Source organism: Equus asinus, chromosome 8 (genome assembly GCF_041296235.1).
Source record: "Equus asinus isolate D_3611 breed Donkey chromosome 8, EquAss-T2T_v2, whole genome shotgun sequence".
Lineage (NCBI taxonomy): Eukaryota > Metazoa > Chordata > Mammalia > Perissodactyla > Equidae > Equus > Equus asinus.
This window is the reverse complement of record NC_091797.1, coordinates 98433646-98452977: the sequence shown is the minus strand read 5'-3', so window position 1 is coordinate 98452977 and position 19332 is coordinate 98433646. Positions and strand designations below refer to the sequence as shown.

The window sequence follows — 19332 nt, the reverse complement described above, 5'->3', positions numbered from 1 at the left end:
TCTGATAATATAATACAAATCTACTGCAAAGTAAAACTTTTTTTTGCAAATCTTGTGAAAGATGTGGGATTTCATGAAGTTGATGAAAATGATGAAGGCAAAGCCTTTACACCTGAGGACCAGGCACAATTAACATGATTGACAACTTCCCAAAGAAGGGAGGACAACTGGCCAAGGAAAAGACCACAACACGATCTTCAAAGGCACAAAGGGCTCACAGAATCCTGGCAGAGGGATGTAGCCCTTGCATATTTCTACAAAAGTAACCTCGTGGATTTACGTTGCAGAGGTGAAGGAGGTCATATCATGTTATCCTAAGACTTGGAAAATTAAACTCCCCCAAACCAACCAAACTTAATCACCATTTGAACTTGTACACTAAGCACACCTCACTTTCATAATCAGAAGAAGTGACACAGAGCTGTTACCTCTCTGCAGGGCTGGGACCTTCCCTACTTATTAGCACAACGCTAGGAGGTCAGGGGCATCGCGAGGCCAAGGAGTGTGGGAGCCTGTGTCTTGCTCTGTAGGGTAGCAGGGGGCAGCAGGGCCCCGGGCATGATGACACAGGCCCCCCTCGAGGATAGAGGGGCTTTCAGAGGACAATGGCGGCAGGGCTGTGGCTGAGAGTCTCAGTGATGAGTCTTAGTCTCTCTCATCTAGTCCTCCTAGCAATCCCATGACAGTGTTAACAAGGCCATCATCTTGTTTTGGGTTTTGACTGCAGATGTCACTACAAGATACAGATCCCTTCGGCATTCTGCTTTCCTGGGACGCCGTTCTGGGCTGTGGTGTCCTACTGCCACACCAGCCTAAGTGTGCTGGTGTGACTCCTTCACTTCCATCTCAAGGAGTCAGGGGCACCTTGCTGAACACAGACCTCGGCATCCCACACCAGGGGAAGCCCCTACCAAGAGGGACTTCACAATTCCCAACACAGTGTCAAGGATTTTACAAGGACTCAATCAGCAACTCTGAGGGAAGAGGAAAGAAACAGCTACTTCCGGTGGTCAAGCCCCTCCCCTGCCTCTCAACTGCCCTAAAACTGATAGCTGACCAGCCAGGTCACAAGAGCCTGGCCCTGAATTCACCCACACTGGACGGGGTGTCCAAAGACCAGGGACCACACTGTTACTGACCACAGCATGGCTTGAGTCTCCGGGGAGAATCACCTGTGAGCTCCCAGCAAAGTTGTAAAGACAAGAGCAAAGAATGGACAGGACAGGACTTTGTTGACCCCGAGAGCGCTCCAGTCACACAGAAGGATGGCAGCCCCCCGTGGCAGCCCTCCTCACCTGCTGCACGAGCTCAGGGGGCAGTTCAGCTCTCCACTGCTTCAGCTGGCGTGAGGCGAAGGAGTGCAAGGCGTAGGACATGGTGCCGTACTCAATCCACAGGGACAGGTTAGAGCTGTCAATCTCCAGGGCCCGCCGGAAGCAGTTCAGGACAGGTGTGGCATGCTTCCAGATGGGCCCATCACTCTTCAGCTCATTGGAGTTCAGCTTGTCCTGAATGCGACTGGCCCGGGCCAGGGCCATGCCTGCCCAGGAATCAAACCTGTGGTCATGACAAAAGCACTATAAACAGACCACTCCCCTTACAGCGGTGCAGACACGACAGCCTGGAGGACAAGGCAGACATCACCGTGGGAGCCCATCTCCCAGACCAGGCTCAGAGCCCAGTTCTGCCATTCACTAATCCGTGACCATGACCTGACCAACTGTGTCTCTGAGCCTCAGTTCCTAACCCACAAAATATATCTAAGATGACCTACCTCACGAGAAGAGCTGCTGGGGCACCACAAGACATGCATGTTAAGTCAGCCAGTGCCTCACAGGCACTCAGCAACTGCTCTCAGAGAATCATCACCAACCCAAGCCCAAACTGTGCTCCCCAGCACCGATGGGCTCCTGGACTCTGCTCCCCTGCTTTGAGAGGTTACCCAGAGAATGTCTCTGATGGAAAGGAAAAGGGGTGTTCCAGAAGGCATCGCAGTAGTGGCCCAGCCAAGACAACGGGGAGGCTCCACTCCAGCTTACCTAACCCCACACTGGCAGAGCCTGCCGTCAGCTCACTCACTGACTACAAGCACAGGGCAGCCGAGGCCCCTGAGACTGCCACCACCCGGCTTCTACCCTGTTCTCCCTCTGGGACCTTGAGTAGACCCTGCCGTCTCCAGTTTAGATCCCAGCAGCAAGATGTAGAGTGAGGGGACCACAAGATGGCTGAGACCCTACCATTCTGAGATCACCTGAAAGAAACCTAGGATGAGAATGCAGAAGTCTCTCTGACAGAATGAAGAGTCACAGAGATACCAAGAACAAAACCATTTCCGGGGACTCGAGACAGTCTGGAATTTTCTGAGCACCACTACAGAGAACAGAAAAGGCAGCAATCATGTGGACTGATGCTACCTTCCACGTGCCAACAATTCTTAACCGGCTGCTACACTAACCTGAACACTGGCTAACTGGCTTCCTGAACCATTGGACAGTCCCTGAGGTGGGGTAAGGACAGAGGAACCTTGTGAAGCTCACACGTGCTTTTGCTGCTCCAGGCACCCAAAGAAGAGAAGGTGAGAACAAAGGAACAGTGAGAGACCTGAAGGCTTGACAATGACAGGAGGACAGCACAACTGAAGGCTTCACCCCTTGTGTGGGGGGTCCTGAACGTACCCTTTCCTCCTCAGGGGCCTGCGGATCTGGGGCTACAGAGTCTTCCCCGTAGCTCAGGCCACCCTGGGGCAGGGAGCATGGGGGTAGACGTCAAACTCCCCTTCGGCCAGGAACCCTGTCAGGGCCCTTCCACCAGGGTCAGCGCTCCTTGCACACTGAGGAGTCTCCTCTCTCAACTCCCGGAGTGCCTTCAGCAACTCCCTTTGCCCTCGCCTTGAGGGAAGAGACCAAGTCACGGCGCGTGCCCACGTGCCTGCATGAGTACCAAAATGGAAACTGCTATCTCCTGCCACAGATAAGGACACAGACGTGTCATCATGAAAACTTAAAATGCTCCTCTGTGTGCCACCAAGAGCCATGTCCTGCTGTGAGTCCCCAGTCCTAGCAGAGCAGTGCAAAACCCACACTTGAGGAGTGCTCACCTACAGGGACGTGCGGGGCCTGAGGGCTGGTGACAATGTGAGCTCAGAAGGAGGACGTGTCCAGAGCCGCTGCACTGGGCTTTATTTACTTATTTTGTTTTTTATTTATTCTTTTAAAAGTCTTGTAAAAATCTTTAGGAAATTAATACGAAATGGTAGAACACAAAAATCTTGTTGCCTTGTTTACTCCCCCTCTGTGGTAAAGCAAACAAAAACGTTAACCTGGAATTTAAATTAAGGAAAGCTATATTGGACTAGGTAAGGCCAAATATTACCTAACTTGCCATTAACTTTTTAAAAACAAATCAAGTATCTCTTCTCTTCTCTCTCTCCCCTGCACTGGGCTCTTACTCCTGCAGGGCAGGCCTGGTCTGGGCTGGGCTCAGAGTGGTTTCTACAGCAGAGGGATGAGCCGTACTGGGCCCCTCCCAGCCTCCCCCTTCCAAATGCCACTCCACAAAATGCCTGCCAAGTTGGCCCACTTCCAGTTCAGCAAGAGCAGAAGGAATGGTGAACACTGGTAGAGAAAAACACTATCACTAGTGTCCTCACAACTCTGTTTTCCTGCAGGAATCACGAACAAACACTGCAGCCAGAACACTCTACTATCCACCCAGCCATCTCCTGTGGGCTTCACCTGCAGCCAGTGCGCTCAGAAGATTTAAAGGAAAAAAATCAAAATCTGAACTTCCCCTTTACCTAGCACAGAAGATCAGACTGAGCCCAAGTCTCCCCTGGCACCTGCCTGTTGGGGTGAGACCGGAGGAGGCCCAGAGGCCAGTGCTCAGAGGAGACCCCGCCTCTCCAGCAGGGCTCTCAGCAAGCCAGGCCTGATGGGGCGATACTACCTGAGCAGGTGGGTGTGCAGGTTGGAGAGAGGCCCAGTTGAGCCATCATGACCCTCACGTCGTTGACAGAGGGCTGTCAGGTGAGAGATGCCACACGAGGCTCCCACCTTCCCATGGACAGGCGGTTGTTACCCCCCTCACTTTTCAGACATGGAGCAGCGGTGCAGAGGTGGCGGCTACTCGCTGTCTCGCGCACTGAGCACCAGCCAGCCTGAGCGCAGATCTGCTCCACCGCACTGATCCACAGTGAGCCTGGGGAGGACAGCCAGGGCCCAGCACACAGCTCTAGCCTGGAGGAAACCACAGGCTGAGCAAAAGGGGACCTGGGAGAACCTTTCCCACAGCTACAGAGTTGTGCAAACTGGCTTCTCCCCTCAGATCCCAGCTCCTCTCCCCTTGGCCCGGTGGGTCCTGACAAGGTAGAGCTCTCCAGCTTCCCCTGAGTGAAGGAGGCTCCATGCTCACCCATAGTCCAAGGGCGGCCACTGTGGGCTGACCCCTGCTACTTCTGGGAGGGCTGCCTATAGAGGCTACTCTGGATCCTTCAGATGCAGGTCAGCCACAGAGGGTGGCCTTGTTTTGACCATGACCTAAGGCTGTGGCAGCAATGAGAAAATATTCCCTTTCAATTAAGCAAATCAGACTTTTTGAGCTTAGCAGGGCCCTTCAGGATGAGCAGGCCAATCACTACATTGTAAGAAAAAGCCACCAGGGCTGAGTGGGAAGAAAGCATGAGCCTCACGTACAATGAGCTCTCCTACATAGACCTTCGTGACAATCGCTACTGCCAACAACACACTGCATCAGAACAAGGAAAGAGAACTTCTCCCTTGAGTGGTTTCCATTACCCTTCCTCCTCACCCAAAAAATAAGAAAACCACCACAATTTAAGACACTGCAGTGGAAGAAGCAAGGGTACATATCAGCCAACTTCCCAGGAAAGGAGGCAGCACAAAACCAACAGAAGGGAGCCAGGCAGTACCTCCTTGCCCTGCAGGCCTGGACCCAGATAGATACCTCCTACCTTCTTTGATTCCAATGCCCATCTCAGGGGTTTTCTGGAAAGAAGCCTTCTCTGCTGGTCTTCTTTTTACAGAGAACCTGCCTTTCCTAGTAACAGCAGATGCTAAATCACCTCCTCCTTCCTTTCTCCCTGGTCTCTGTGCTATGGGCAGGGAAATCCCAAACTGGTCTAGGGAAGAGTGTGCTGAGCTCCCTGCAGCCAGCCTGGCCCCACACTCAGTCACCAACCTGTTGGGGCAGACGCAGATGTCGTGCATGTAGAACTTGATGGCCTTGGACTGCTCCTTGTTTTTGAAATGGTAATCAGCCAGGAGGTAGTACAGCTCATTCACCACTGGAGGGGAGGGGTCAGCCCCTTCTGGGAGGCAGGGTACCTGGCAGGTGAGAGGGCAAGGATAAGGGAAAGTGGAGGCAGGGACTCTGGCGTGACCAGTTATGCTGCAAACCCAGGATCATTCACATCAGGAGGGAACAGATTCTCATGGCCTGGCTTTTGGTGCAAAGAAAGAAGCCAAAGCACGGAAGCAGCAGTGCTGGAGGAGAAGGGGATGGGACGCAGCCCCATCACCCTCCCCATCAGTGCCTACCTCAGCTGAGGTCCCCTCAATGTAGGCTGAGACTCTGTCTAGGCTCAGGGCTGGCCTCTCGGTGCGGGGCACAATGGTGGCAATTCTCTTCAGGAGGTTGGCCAAGTCAGCAGACACAGTGCTGGTTTTGTAACTGTCAAATTCAGGAAGGGTCTTGGGCTTAAAATACTCAAACATAAACAGGGCATCCTCCCATATAAGGTCCACCTTGAAAAAAGACAGAAGGCAGATCACAGTGCAGTCAGGGTAAAGCACAAAGGGAAAGTTCTTCCACAGAAATGCAGTGTCAAGGCAGACAAGGTTATAATATATTAGGCTAAAACAAGTCCTGGATCCTTTAAAAAATCTGTGTGCCCACTGTAATCCTCAAACTCAAGTGTCTGAAGCGCAGAAAAGTGAACTGGTAGAAGCGTGGTCTTTATAAAAACAAATGTTAGAGACTGAGGGCTGCACTTTATGAGTCCACATGGCTGAACCAGAGGGTGGGATCAATCACCAGTGGGGACTTTGGGCAGGTTACTGACCCTCTCCACACCTTAGCTGCCCCCTTGGTCACTTGGTCGACAAAGACTGACCAAGTGCTTGCTCTGGGCCCGGGGGTCCACACTCTGTGAAGGGGCTGCAGCAGGAGCCCTGTCCAAAGCAGCTTACATTCAGAGCATGGAATCTATAAGATCAGAAACTAACTGACAGTATTGAGGAGCCATGAGATAATATACCCAACAGTGCTCTGAAAACCAAAACCACAAAAAAATGAGAAACCTCTAACGAATTATTTGTAATATCCAAATCAGAAAAAAACCTATTGACGACTGCCGTGCTGCATTTTTGAATGATTAGTCAACATTTATGAAGCTGGTTTTTGCAAGGAAGACCCTTTTCCTTTGATCAGACACATCTTCTCTCATCCTCCTGACGCAAGTCCAACCTGGGTCCTCAGAGCTGAACGCTGGCCAACATGACATCCTCTGCGACTGCTCAGAGCCCCTGCTTTCCCGAGTCCCACTCTTGGGGCAGGGGCAGGGGCAGTGTCCTCACCTGCTGGACCGAGTGCTCCTCCAGGTACCTGGCCTTGCTCTTCTTGCTGGGAAAGCTGTACAGGCAGTAGAAGCACTGCTCCAAGGCTGTCTCCAGCTCCTCCTTGTAGGGGTGTGTGTCTTCAGAGGCGGACACAGCAAGCTCCTTCTGGAGAACTCTCACCTACGGCAGGCAGGAAGAGACGCCTGAGGAGAGGCTTGGCATAGCGGGGACCCCAAGGAGACCACCACTCTATCAGCTCTTTAAGTCTGAGGAGGCATGTCTGCTGGGGCTGTTTCCTGGAAAGCACCTGTCACTCACAGCGGGAGCTGTTGCGGACCCACCTCTGGCATTGGCATCCTCAGGGGCCTGCCAAGCTGCCTTCCTTCTAGTATACCCAATCAGTTTCTACCAGCTGCTAGAAGATACCGTATGCCATCTAGGAACTTCTTCACTCATTTGTTTAGCCATTCACTCGCTCCCATTTACTGAGCACCTCCTTATGCTAAGCATGGTGCGACATAGTCCCCACTTTTAAGAAGCTCAGATTCCATTGGAGGGGAAGTTAATTACACAAATAGTTATAATGTAAGATGCTAAGACCCATTAGGGCTGAGGGAATCTCTCTCAGACAAACAGTAGTGAGGATCACAAGGATGTGAACAATACATGATGTCTATGGATGTGAGAGCCAACGGCTACTGTTATGCCCAACTATTAGCAAATACACATTATTTTGAAGCATCCACGGGAATTTTACCACAACCAGATAAAAAGTAAGTCTCAACAAATACCAAAGATAAGATATAATACAGACTACATCCTCTGAACATAATTCAATAAAATTAGAAATCAATCACATAAAGACAGCAAATATCAAATGTCAAAAGTGATGGCATGCAGCTAAAAATGTACTTGGGGAAAACTTATAACTTTCAACACATGTATTAGAAATGTGAACACTGAAATAACCTTTCACCTCAGTAAGTCAGAAAAAACACCAAGTAAATCGAAAGGAAATAATATTTAAAGTGGCAATTAACGAACTAGAAAGCAAAGAAAAAATAGATCAATAAACCAAAACCTGATAGTTTGAAAAAACTAATTTAGATAAACCTCAGTAAAGATTGTTCTTTTTTAAAAAAGGAGAGAGGAAGCACAAATAAATAACTTTAGCAATGCAAAAGCGGGCATAACTAGAGGTACCACAGGGACTTTTTAAATCACAAGCAAACACCGTGAACAACTTTATGCTTATGTGGGCACTATTCCAAAAATATAATTGACTTAAGAAGAGAAAATCAGCAAAGAAAGAGTCAACAGTTTACAATTTACTCAAAAAAAAAAGAGAGCGAGCGAGCTCTAGACCAGGGTGACAAATGACGGCCAATGGGGCAGTTCGGGCCATCGCCTGTTTCTATACAGCCCAGGAGATAAGAATGGCACTGACAATTTTATTTTATTTATTTATTTTTGACATTTTTAAATGATTGAGAAAAATCAAAAGAATAATACTACTTTGTAACACAATAAAATTGTATGAAACTCTTATTTCAGCATCCATAAGTTTTTCCATGTTGCTTCACATATAGTCTGTGGCAGCTTTTGTGCATTTTACAATGGGAGCGCTGAGTAGTCGCGACAGGGACCCTATGGCCTACAAAGCCTAAAAGACTTACTACCCGTCTCTTTACAGAAAAACTTTTCCTGACCCCTGGCCAAGAGCATAAGAGAAAAAAAAAGAGCTATAAGGATGGAAAAGGAGGGGAAAAAACAGTTATTCATGGACAACGAATGTCTACATAGAAAAATCAGAGAAATCTACAATCTACTAGAATTAATAAAAGCAACAGCAAGGGAGCTGTGCATAAGAGAAACTTTTTTTTAAAGTGTCCCTATAGGCTTGCTAACACAAAGCAGAAAATTTAATTTTTAAATATTTACAATAGTAACAAAAAAATGATACCTGGGTATAAATCTAACAAAATAAACAGAAGAGTTTTAAGGAAAAAATTATAAAACTGTGTTAAGGGATACGAAAGTATAAGACCTAAATATACAGAGAGATACTATGTTCACAACTGGAAAGAATCACACAAACATGGCAACTCTCCCCCAAATTAATCCACGAGGTCAATGCTATTCCAATCAAATTCCGTGGGGACGGGGTGGTCACAAAACTTTACAGACTGATCTTCAACGTTCTGGAAGAAGAAAGGGCCAGGAATAGCCAAGAGAATGTGACGAATAGTTGGTGAGCAGATCAATCCTAGCAGGTACCAAGATGTCTCAAAGACAATACAGTATTGGCACAGGAAAAGACACTAAACCAACAGAAAGAAGAGAGCCCAACTACAAACAATCACACACAAGGACAGAGAATGGAGGGACCTTACAAACCAATGCAGAGGACAGACTCTTCAAGAAAAGGAACCAACTGGTCATCCACATGGAATGTAAAACAGATCGCTACCTTATCTTATAAACAAAAATAAAATCCAGGTGGAATAAAGACCAGATGTGAAAAATAAAAGTGAAGTTTTAGATTAACATAGAGAATATCTTTATAATCTTGTGTGAGGAAAGGAGTTCTTAAATAAAGCAACAACAACAACAAACCCTCCAGAAATCATAAAGGAAAGGACTGATAAATTTGACATTAAAATTTAAAATTTTGTAAAACAAACACTATATATAAAGCTAAAAGATATGCCACATAAAATTGCATAGAGACAGAACTAAATACACACACACACACATACACGTAAAACTGGTGAAACATATATATCAGACAAAAGACTGGAATTCAGAGCACATAAAGAACTCCACAAGTCAACAGGAAAAAGAAAAACACCACAACAGAAAAATGGGCAAATTATATGAACAAGCAAATTACCAAAGAGGAAACCCAAAGGGCCAGTAAACACAAAAAGATACTCAATCTCACTAATAATCATAAACTATTAAAAAGAAGACTTAAGAACAATGAAATATCACTTCAGCCTCTCAGATAGGTATCAACACTTAGGTCTGTAGTACCTAGAGCTGACAGAGACATGCGGGAATTCCCATACTGCCATGAAAAGTATAAAATTATTTTGGAGAACAATTCGAAAGTAGTTTTTAAAGTTGAAAATGTGCAAATCCTGCAACCTAGTAATTCCTTTCATAAGAATCCACACTAGAGGGCCGGCAGGGTGGTGCAGTGGTTAAGTTCGCCCTCTGCTTCTGTGGCCCTGAGTTTGCAGGTTCAGATCCTGGGCGCACACCTAGTGCAGCTCGTCAAGCCATGCTGTGGCGGCATCCCACATAAAGTAAAGGAAGATTGGCACAGCCATTCCCCCATCTAACCTTTCCCCATCCATCCCATGTTATTTTGAAGTAAATCCTAGATATCATATCACTTCAGCTGTAAATATTTGTTACCATAAATTTTTTTTATCTATTCTCCTAATGATGGCATTAAGATTGTTTATCCAGTTTTTGTTATAAACTGTATCATGGTTAACATCTACCAGAAGTTGTTTTATGTGTACATGTGACAGTTTCTCTAGTGTGGATTCTTTTTTCTTTTTTTTTTCTTTTTTTATGAGGAGGGTTGGTGGTGGATGTTAGCTCAGGGCTAATCTTCCTCAAAAAAAAAAAAATCTCAAATTGTTATAGTAAGATTTTCTTTTTTTACGCAGCTTGCTTTTATTCATCTCAGTTCACTAAGATACATTCACACTGATACAAGTAAATCTGGTTCATTTATTTTCATTGCTCTGTAGGATCCTATTGTGTGAGTACACCAAAATTTAAAACTTTGTGGGGTTTTTTGTTTTGTTTTGTTTTTGGTGAGGAAGACTGGTGCTGAGCTAACATCCGTGCCCTCTTCCTCTGTTTTATATTTGGGATGCTGCCACAGCATGGCTCAATAAGCAGTGTGTAGGTCTGGCGAACCCCTGGCCACGAAGTGGAGAGCACAAACTCAACCGCTACATCACTGGGCTGGCCCCTAAGTGACATTTTTTTCAAAGGTAGGTTTTTTGGTGAGGAAGATTGCCCAGGATCCGAATTAGCAAACCCCAGGCCACCGAAGCAAACTTAACCACTATGCCACCGGGCAGGCCCCTAATAAGCTATTTTGTATACAAAACTTAAAAACACATGCGACTATGTACTGTTTACTGATACACAATACGTAATAGATAGAAAAACATGGATGAAAAGATACACACCAACTTCAAGAGAGTGAGGGTAATGAGCGTGCTGTCTTTCCCGTTACTTATTTCTATTAGGAGACAGGTTTGCAGCAAATACAGCAGAGGGTTAACTTGTACACAATCTGGGTGGTGGTACATGGGACATAGCGTAAGACGACTGTCCAGAAGTTAGTGAAGGCTCCACAGGAGAGGGGCCATTGAGCTGAGTGTGGATGAATGGATAAGAACTCATCAACCCAAACACAATATATGAAAAGAAACATCAACTCAAGAAAAGATGAGATCCAAGAGGATTTCTCCCTCAGAGAACATTTCCAATCCATCCAAGAAAAGAAAACAATCCACACAAAAGGTCTCCCTTATGTCAACCACAAAGCACTCTCAAGACACAATCCTTCCTTCACCTGCAGACCATGAGCCTGGGCAATGAGAAGAGGCAACAATAAAGTACTCACCTTCATAACCCCCACAGCACCCAGAATGATGAGTGCTCAGCAAGCACTTCCGGATAAATGAATGAATGTCTTTAAGTTCATCTATTCAAGAAACATAACTGAGCAGTAATCTACATCACGCACTGCTCAGGGCACCAGGGATCCTTAGATGTTAGACGGCAAGACAGAAAAGGTCCCTGGTTTCAGGGATGCCATCTGCTGGGGGAGGCGCACATGACAGAAACAAATAGCAAGCTGTACAGTAGTAGATGGGACAGAGAGTGATAAGGCCAGGGAAGACCTCTTTGAGAAGGTGCCTTCTCAGCTGAGACCTGCATGGCAAGAAGGAAAGGACGAGCCAGACATGCAGGCCCTGGGAGACAGTGTGGCAGGTGGAGGGCATGGGGGTGACCAGGCACTGTGCAAAGAGAGGACACAGTTAATAAGCAGGGTCTTTGTCAACTTCACACAAAGATGAAGTTGCTGCAGGAGTCAGAGGATCCTGGGCAGGAAAATTAGGAGCTATAAAATGAAATGTAGCAGTACTCCTATCACTTCTACTCCCTCAAATTCACTTGGCAGATCCTGGCAGCTAGAATTCATGCTCAACGAAAAAAGACACAGACTAAGAAAAATCAGGAGTGGGACCATCCCACCTTCGTCTCTTCAGCCTGCCCTTCCCTCTCAGAGCCACTCCCGCCTGACACCAGCTTGCAAAGGTACTAACTTATTCTCAACTTGTCCCCACTCAGCATAAGGGTGATTGCCTTGTGGAGGGGACCCTGTGGACATAAACAGTGTCTCAGCCCTAACTGGGAGAGGGAAGGTGGCAGAAGGGAGTTGCCAATTCCTGGGCAGCATTACAGACTCAGCCTGGCACAATTCTTCCAAAATTGGTCCTGGAGAGCAGAGCTGACATGGGGTGAGCACCACGGAGGCCCTCGGGGCTCATGGGTGGGGCACACACTTAGGCACTGACAGCTGGGGTTGGAGCCCACCTTGGGCACTAACCAGCTCAGGCCCTGAGCCAGCTAGACAGGTCTCCTGGCCAAGTCTCCAGGCCCTCAGCACAAGTGCTGTGCACACTATCACGGCCTACACATACATGAGCTCTATACATATTCTCAGTCTTGTTCATTCATTCAGCCCATACATATTTAGCACTTACTATGTGCTATATGTTGTGCTAGGTCCAGCAGTGAACAAAACTAACAAAAATCTCTCCTTCGTGGAAGTTACATTTCAACGGAGAAGAGACACACAATAAACATAATACATTCTAAGGCAGGCTAGAAGGTGATGAGAGCCATGGGGAAAGCACAGGGCAGATGACGAAGATCAGGAGGCCTGGGGAGGGAGGCTGCAGTTGTAGGGCGGGTATGTTCACTGAAAATGTATAGAGCAGGACTCAGCAAATCTTTTCTTAAAGGGCCAAATAGTAAATATTTTAGGCTTCGCAGACCATATGGACTCTATCAGAGCTACTCAACTCTGCCACTGTATTGCAAAAGCAGCCAGAGTTAACATGTAAATAGACAGATGTGTCTATATGTCACTAAAACATTTACTAATAGACTTGACAGAGTGAGCTGGGTGCCCCTCCCATGCTCTGTAACTCATCTATGTGCTGCCTGGCCTCACACTCAACAGACAGATTTGACGACTGGGATCACACTGCTTATCCCCAGTAAGCTCAGTCAATCACAGCTGGCAAGTGACAGGAAGCCTGTTTGCGCTCACTCAGTATTTACTGACTGAATGAATGCAACAGCTATTCACTGAGCACCTACAGCCTGGTATGATGAGTGGTACTCAGGAAACAGACACAGCAGAAGGCGATAGTGAACATAATTATTACTTCTCAAACTACTATCAAGGGCCTGGCCCTGTGCCCGACATGTGACAGACTCAGTAACGACTAGTGGATTGAAATCCACCTGTGGTTCAACACCAGTCCCCAGAGCACAAGCGAAGGCCAGGCGAGCCCCAGCAGCACTTACGTAGAATCGCAGCAGAGCGCCATCTGAATTGCAGCACCAGGACCTCCTGCCCAAGTATTCATGGGCTGTGTTGAGCAGCATGAGGGAGGACGGGAGCATGGGCGTCTCGGCCATCGCTGGGGAAAAGACCAGACCGACAGACACAGAGTCAGTGCAGGGACGTGTGGGAGCTGTGGGGCTCAGGCCCTCTTCTGGGCTTTTCTGTTTTCACCAGGGTGGCCACAGATTGTTCTTTCTTTCCTTTTTTATCTTTTTAAATAAGTAATGACTTGACTGGTTTTACTAAAGTAACACATGCTTATCAAAAAGCAATTCAAATCATACAGGAAAGTATGAAGAAGGAATGCTTCATCCACCAACTGCCAGCCCCAGTAACATTCAGGGAACATCACTGGAAGCATCTTTCTGTGCATACATGAGACATTGTGAAGGAGAGAGAAATAACTCAGAACAATGGAAGCCACACTACATTCACCATTCTTGAATTAAAAATTCTTATATTTAGGTCTACTTGAATATTACAGAGCTTTTAAAAAGAACTATAAAATTTCAGTTAAATGTTTGTTCAACACTAGAACTATTAAAGTTTCTTTAAAGATCCCCCGGTGCTTTTGAAACTCTGGGTCATAACCCATTAGTGGTTGTAATTCATACTAAAATTTTTGAGAATTAGGATAGAATCCATTAGAATAGAAAATACTAGAGGGGACCACACCTGAGAAAGTTAAGGATTCTTTCATGAAACTGGTTTCATACTTTTCACTATCAGTCAGTCCCAGGCAAAGAGGTATGAAAAGCAATGGTTAAAAAATGTCATAAAATCATTAAGTTCAAGCCATGCCAGTTTTTTAAGGTCTGTTAAGTTAGTTTCCACTTTCAACAGCATCAAACAACTATCATACAAGATGGGTGACAGCTTTTTAACACTTCCTTCTTCCCCCATTTCCCAGTTCTGTTGTGCATATTATTTGTAGCACTTAAAGGTTTATAACATTTACACCCTGTTCTGCAACCATGACTAGCCCAGTTGCCGTCTCTCAATTCCAGTTTTAAGTGGATTTGATGCTTATCACAAGTTCTTTCCCATGGCTCTTCTGTTCCTCAGGAATTTCATTCTGACTCATGTGGTTTACTGACCTCATCCTCCAGGGGTGTTTTTAAGAAGCACTCATAGGAGGTAGAATGGCTGTTTATAAGTGTCTCTTACCACTGCAATTACAAACAACTTGGCGAGATGTCTTAAGCCATACTCTCTTTCCTTGAGAACTGTGCAGACATACAGACACTACTGCGACAGCACTGAAGAAATCTGAAATGAGTCTCACTTTTCCGTCCCATGAGGATAAAATGCTTTTTCAGTTTAGAAACCTAAAAAATCTTTATTCTTAAAGTAGATCCTTAACCAGGATGTATCTTGATATAGGTTGTTGTGTATCCGTCTTTCTTGGCATATACTGTACACTGAATGGGCAGATTCAGTTTTATTACAATTGGGAGAAATTTCCCTGTATTGGAGACTGGTTGGTTGCTTCTCCTTTCTCATTTTTGGAGTCCCTCCATCAGGGGCACTGCTTATCCTTACACGGCATGATCTTTGTTTTCTGCATCTGTCATCTTCTCTCTGATGCTTTTGGCTCTTAATCACATCCACTCATTTCAGTTTCAGTCACATTCACTCTACTCCTTGCTGTTTTGGTTTTATTAGTTTATAACAGTGAGACTTGGTTTGCAGTGTTTCCCTTTAGTTCTGCATTTTTCCTTTTCATTTCATTCTGTTTATCAGCTCAAATTTTTAAATAAATTATCTCCTTGGGGCTGCCCCGGGCCGAGTGGTTAAGTTCGTGCACTCCACTTTTGTGGCCCAGGGTTTCGCTGGTTTGGATCCTAGGTGCAGACATGGCACTGCTCATCAGGCCATGCTGAGGCGGCATCCCACATGCCACAATCAGAGGCACTCACAACTAGAATATACAACTATGTACTAGGGGGCTTTGGGGAAAAGAAGAAGGGGGGAAAAAAAAGATCGCCAACACTTGCCAGCTCATGTGCCAATCTTTAAAAAAAAAAACAATCTCCTTGCGCAGAGATTTAGAGGGCCTCTGCTCCTGTTCCTTGGTGTATGTCTTCTTCCAGACTGAGTTCATCTGTTTTTCACGTGCTATCTCCCTTCTTTCCCTGTTGTCCCCTCTCGGGGTAGGGCAGGCTACAAAATGTGAGCATACTTGGCCATGTCATTCCTTTCTACACTGCTCATGGTCAGCTAGGGCAGTTCCTCCAGACTATGTACGTGCTCTAATACATCATGAATGAATTTGCTGTGGCACTTTCCCACATAATATAAAATGAATTTTCCCTTTCCTTAAAGCCATAATTTTAAAGCAGGTATTGCTCTCAATCCACTTTTCTGTAGCCTGTGTCTGCAGAGGTAGAAGGGAGATTGCCTGGCAAGGGCTGTGTATAGCTCTTGCTGGAGGACCCAGGCTTTGTTCTCTCTTCTGAGGTCCCCTCTGAAGTAGGACTTGCTGCCCAGGGAGAGGAGTGCAGTCAGCAGACAGCCCCCAGCTGTCGGCTCCTGCAGGGTCTGCTGCAGCTGCAGAGACTCACCTTACCCAAGGTCACACACTCCCTGTGGAAGCCCACATCAAGTGACTGAGTGAGATAGGAGTGGAAAGGCCTGGCTACTTCTGTCTAACATGGCGCAGCAATTTGAATGGGCAACTCTCACTCCAGGGCTCCCTGCCAGGTTACCCGAGGCATTGTCAGGCCTGCATCACAGTTCAACTTCCCCCTCTGCCCTCACTGTGCTTCCTCCTGCTTCCTTTCACAGGCAGTGATCCCTAATAAACAGCCTCAGTCTGGTTCCAGAGACCTCAATATGTGACAATGTCCTCTGCCAGGCCCCTCACCACCTGGCCAGAAGTGTGCTTTATCCCTGGGCCACCTCCATCCACACAGTCCGGTCACTGGAAGATGGCTGGACCCAGGAGTCTTTCCTGCCTCTGCCAAAGCCCAGGGCAATAGGGAGGGCCTTCCCCACCAGCCTACTCTACAAACGAGAGGATATTACTATTTCCCAGGAGTTTGTCAATTTACCATCTTCCCTCAGTTCTCCTACTGAGGCTAGAGGAGGGGATAGGAGCCACACCTGCTGCCAGCCACCAGAATCTCTAATTTCTTTCCTTGGCCTACATTTTCAAAGTTTATGGCATCTGACTATTCCCCATTCCTTGTTTGCTTACTGGCAGTTTTTATAAAGAACTATATTGTTTGCATAATTAATTAGGGGGAAAAGAGACCCTCTAGAAGCCTTTTTGGATTATTTTTATAACAAAAATAATAAACATTTATAGTTGTAAACCCTGATTTTTTTTCACCACTAAAACCCTTCTGGAAAACAGAGAGGTTCTATTTGTTAAGAGCTCTAAAGATATTCATCCTAGAAATTTATCCAAAAAAATCAATTCAGCAGAAGCAAATAGGGATGCATGAGGTGTTCACTAAAGTTTGGCCTGTAAGAGAGAAGTAACGCAGCCATCCAGAGGGTTCAGCAAAGCAGGGTCCACCAGCACGACAAACACTATGGAGCAAAATGGAAACAGCTTCATAAAACAAGGTATAAAAGCTCTTCTCAGTCTGGCTCCTTCCTACGTCCAACCCATGGCTCTCTTGTGTCCCTGCTCATACTGCCGCATGTTCCCAGTGTCCTCCTCTGCCCCTGCTCGCCCATCAGGCCTCAGCCCAAACCCTGCCCCCATGCCAGTGCATGAGGCACTCCTCCCAGAAGGCCACACTGGCTTGGCGCTGTTGGAGTTCCTGTCTGTCTCCTCCCACCACAAACCTGTCAGGGCCAGAGTCACAGAGGCCTGACATGCAGTGAGCAGCTGATAACCGGCGAGTAAATGAACTGAGCAGAAAGAATGAATGAAAGGAAACAAATCACACATTAACTCTGTGGTTACTGGAATAGGGATGAGTTCCTTCCCTCTCCACTCTTCTGATTTTTCAAATTACTGATGAAAAACCCCCAATAAATTTAAGTTAGTTGAATGAATACATAAACATGTGCATTATAATTACAGCTACATAAAAAGCATATGCATACGGCCAAGTTTAGACAGAAACTGCAAAAAACCAAAGGGGAAAAAATCCATTTGGTAGAATTATAGGCAATCTTTGCTTAAACGTCTTTTAGCTGCTGTTGTTACGTAATTTACTTAATTAACCACATTTCCTACCACTGCGTTGACCTGGCTCAAGTGCCATCTCCATGAGGGGTCATGCGCTGGCCCTCTCCGGCTTCTCCACTTACAGCGACTCCTCATCACTCAGGAGCCCCATGTGCCAGCACTGATTTGCTACGGCAAGTGATGGCTTTATTATGTCATTTTGTCCTCAGAACAACCCTCTGAGTAAGGTACTTTCATTCCCAGCTTGGACATGGGGAATAGAGGATAAGAGGTTACATGACTTGGCCGAGGTCACACGGCCAAGAGGTGACTGTTGGGATTCAGAACCTGCGCTTGCTCCATGCTGCCCTCCAGCTGCCCACAACCCCTGGCCTCAGTGGCCCACACCCAGGAGGGGCTGTGGGGTACAGAAGTTAAGTACAAGGGCTGTCGTGGGGGTTAAAGGAGTTAGCAGGCATGAGGCCTCTTAGAGCAGTGTTGGCCCTCCTTGTAAGCACTCACCACACTGTCATTTCCTCTGTGTTGCCACTAGCACCAGACGTGAAACACTTCAAATGCCTACTGCCTCCTGACCCCACTGCACAGTGAGCTCCCTGAGGGAGGATACAGGGGAAACTTATGCCTCCATCCAAGTGCCATGAAAAATCCTGTCGACTGAGCCCCAAGTCCACTCATGGCACCTGGACAGGGCCGTAGGGCCACAGGGCCCAGAGGCAAGGACACATAGGTCAAAGCCCGCCTCCACCTGGACCCACTTCCCACCACCTTCATCCGCCGGGTTCTGGAGCTGTTGCTGGTGACATAGGGAGTGGAAGGTGTCCTCCTCCTGCCAGATGATCCGGTGCAGGATGATCCAGGGCAGCACCGAGGAGACGTGTGGCTCTTTGGGCTCCTCCTGCACAGCCATGCTACAGTCAATGACCTGGGGAAATAGAGAATGTCACAGGAGGGCTAGCTCTTCTCCCAGCTAGGGAGGAGTCCTCAGGGCAGACCAGGGCTGGGGGCAGGGGACATGGTGCCTGCCCATCCCCACTGCTTTGATGTGGGAACACTGACCTAGCAGCATCCCAGCATGTCATCAACCAGAGTGTCACAGAGCCTCACAAGAAGTATGCCCAAGCATCAGAGGAGCCAGTTCTGATGCCTGAGGCCACATGCAGTTCCTGATGCCCTCGACATCCACTGTGGGTTGGGCCCTGTGCCAGATGTGAGGGTGACAGAGGTAAACGGGGCATGGGGGAGTGGACAGCCTAGGGGAAAGAGAACTAGAGACAAGCCATAGGAGAGCTAAGGATCAGTATGGCTGCTGCATGAAAGCAAATGAGGGCCGTAATAAGGTCGCAGAGGAGGGCGGGGGACAGAGTGAAGAGAGACCTTGAGAGAAGGTTTCCAGGTGAATGGCTGTGGTGTGCCTGACCCCAAGAGAAGCCAGGGAATGGGGGCAGAGGACAAGAGTGCAAGCAGAGGTCACAGAGGCCTGAGAGGTGGCCAAGGAAGTGGAAGATGACGGTGGAGAGGGAGGCCAGTGGATCAGTGCGCCCTGGGTGACAGGTACTCTGGAGGAAATGTGAAGGGTTAAAAAGTGGGAGGAGCACATTTATGTCTCCATTTTGGAAAAGTGACTCCATGGCAGGGTGGTGGCTGGACTGGAAGGGTAGAGGGGGCAGAGAGGACAGCGGGAAGCATGCTGCCACAGTTCAGGCAAGAGATGGCAGTGGCCTGGGCTAAGGCAGAGCGGCGAAGGAAGGAAGGAACAAAGGATAAGGATGTTAAGGACAAGGATTTGGCAGGACCTGCTGACAGCCCATGGGAGTTGGCAGGAAAGAGCTGAGGGTGGCTCAGAGGAAGGTTCCCTGCCACGAAGGCTGCCTGGACAGTGCAGGGTGCTGTGACCACCCCTCAGCTACAAGGGCCAAGACAACAGGGGTGGTGGA

The 19332-nt window shown here is 47.4% G+C and overlaps 1 protein-coding gene across 6 annotated transcripts in view; it reads right to left on the bottom strand.

Annotated features, from left to right (window-relative positions):
* The window catches only part of CABIN1 (calcineurin binding protein 1), a 149501-nt gene that overhangs the window by 90377 nt on the left and 39792 nt on the right, over positions 1–19332 (bottom strand). For all 6 annotated transcript variants that reach the window (XM_014866265.3, XM_070516530.1, XM_070516531.1 and 3 more), the window contains 6 exons: positions 18164–18320; positions 13212–13327; positions 6594–6755; positions 5556–5762; positions 5197–5342; positions 1296–1557 (listed from right to left, as the gene is read on the bottom strand). In XM_014866265.3, coding sequence (XP_014721751.2) covers positions 1296–1557; positions 5197–5342; positions 5556–5762; positions 6594–6755; positions 13212–13327; positions 18164–18320 — 1050 coding nt within the window. The remainder of the gene's footprint in view (positions 1–1295; positions 1558–5196; positions 5343–5555; positions 5763–6593; positions 6756–13211; positions 13328–18163; positions 18321–19332) is intronic.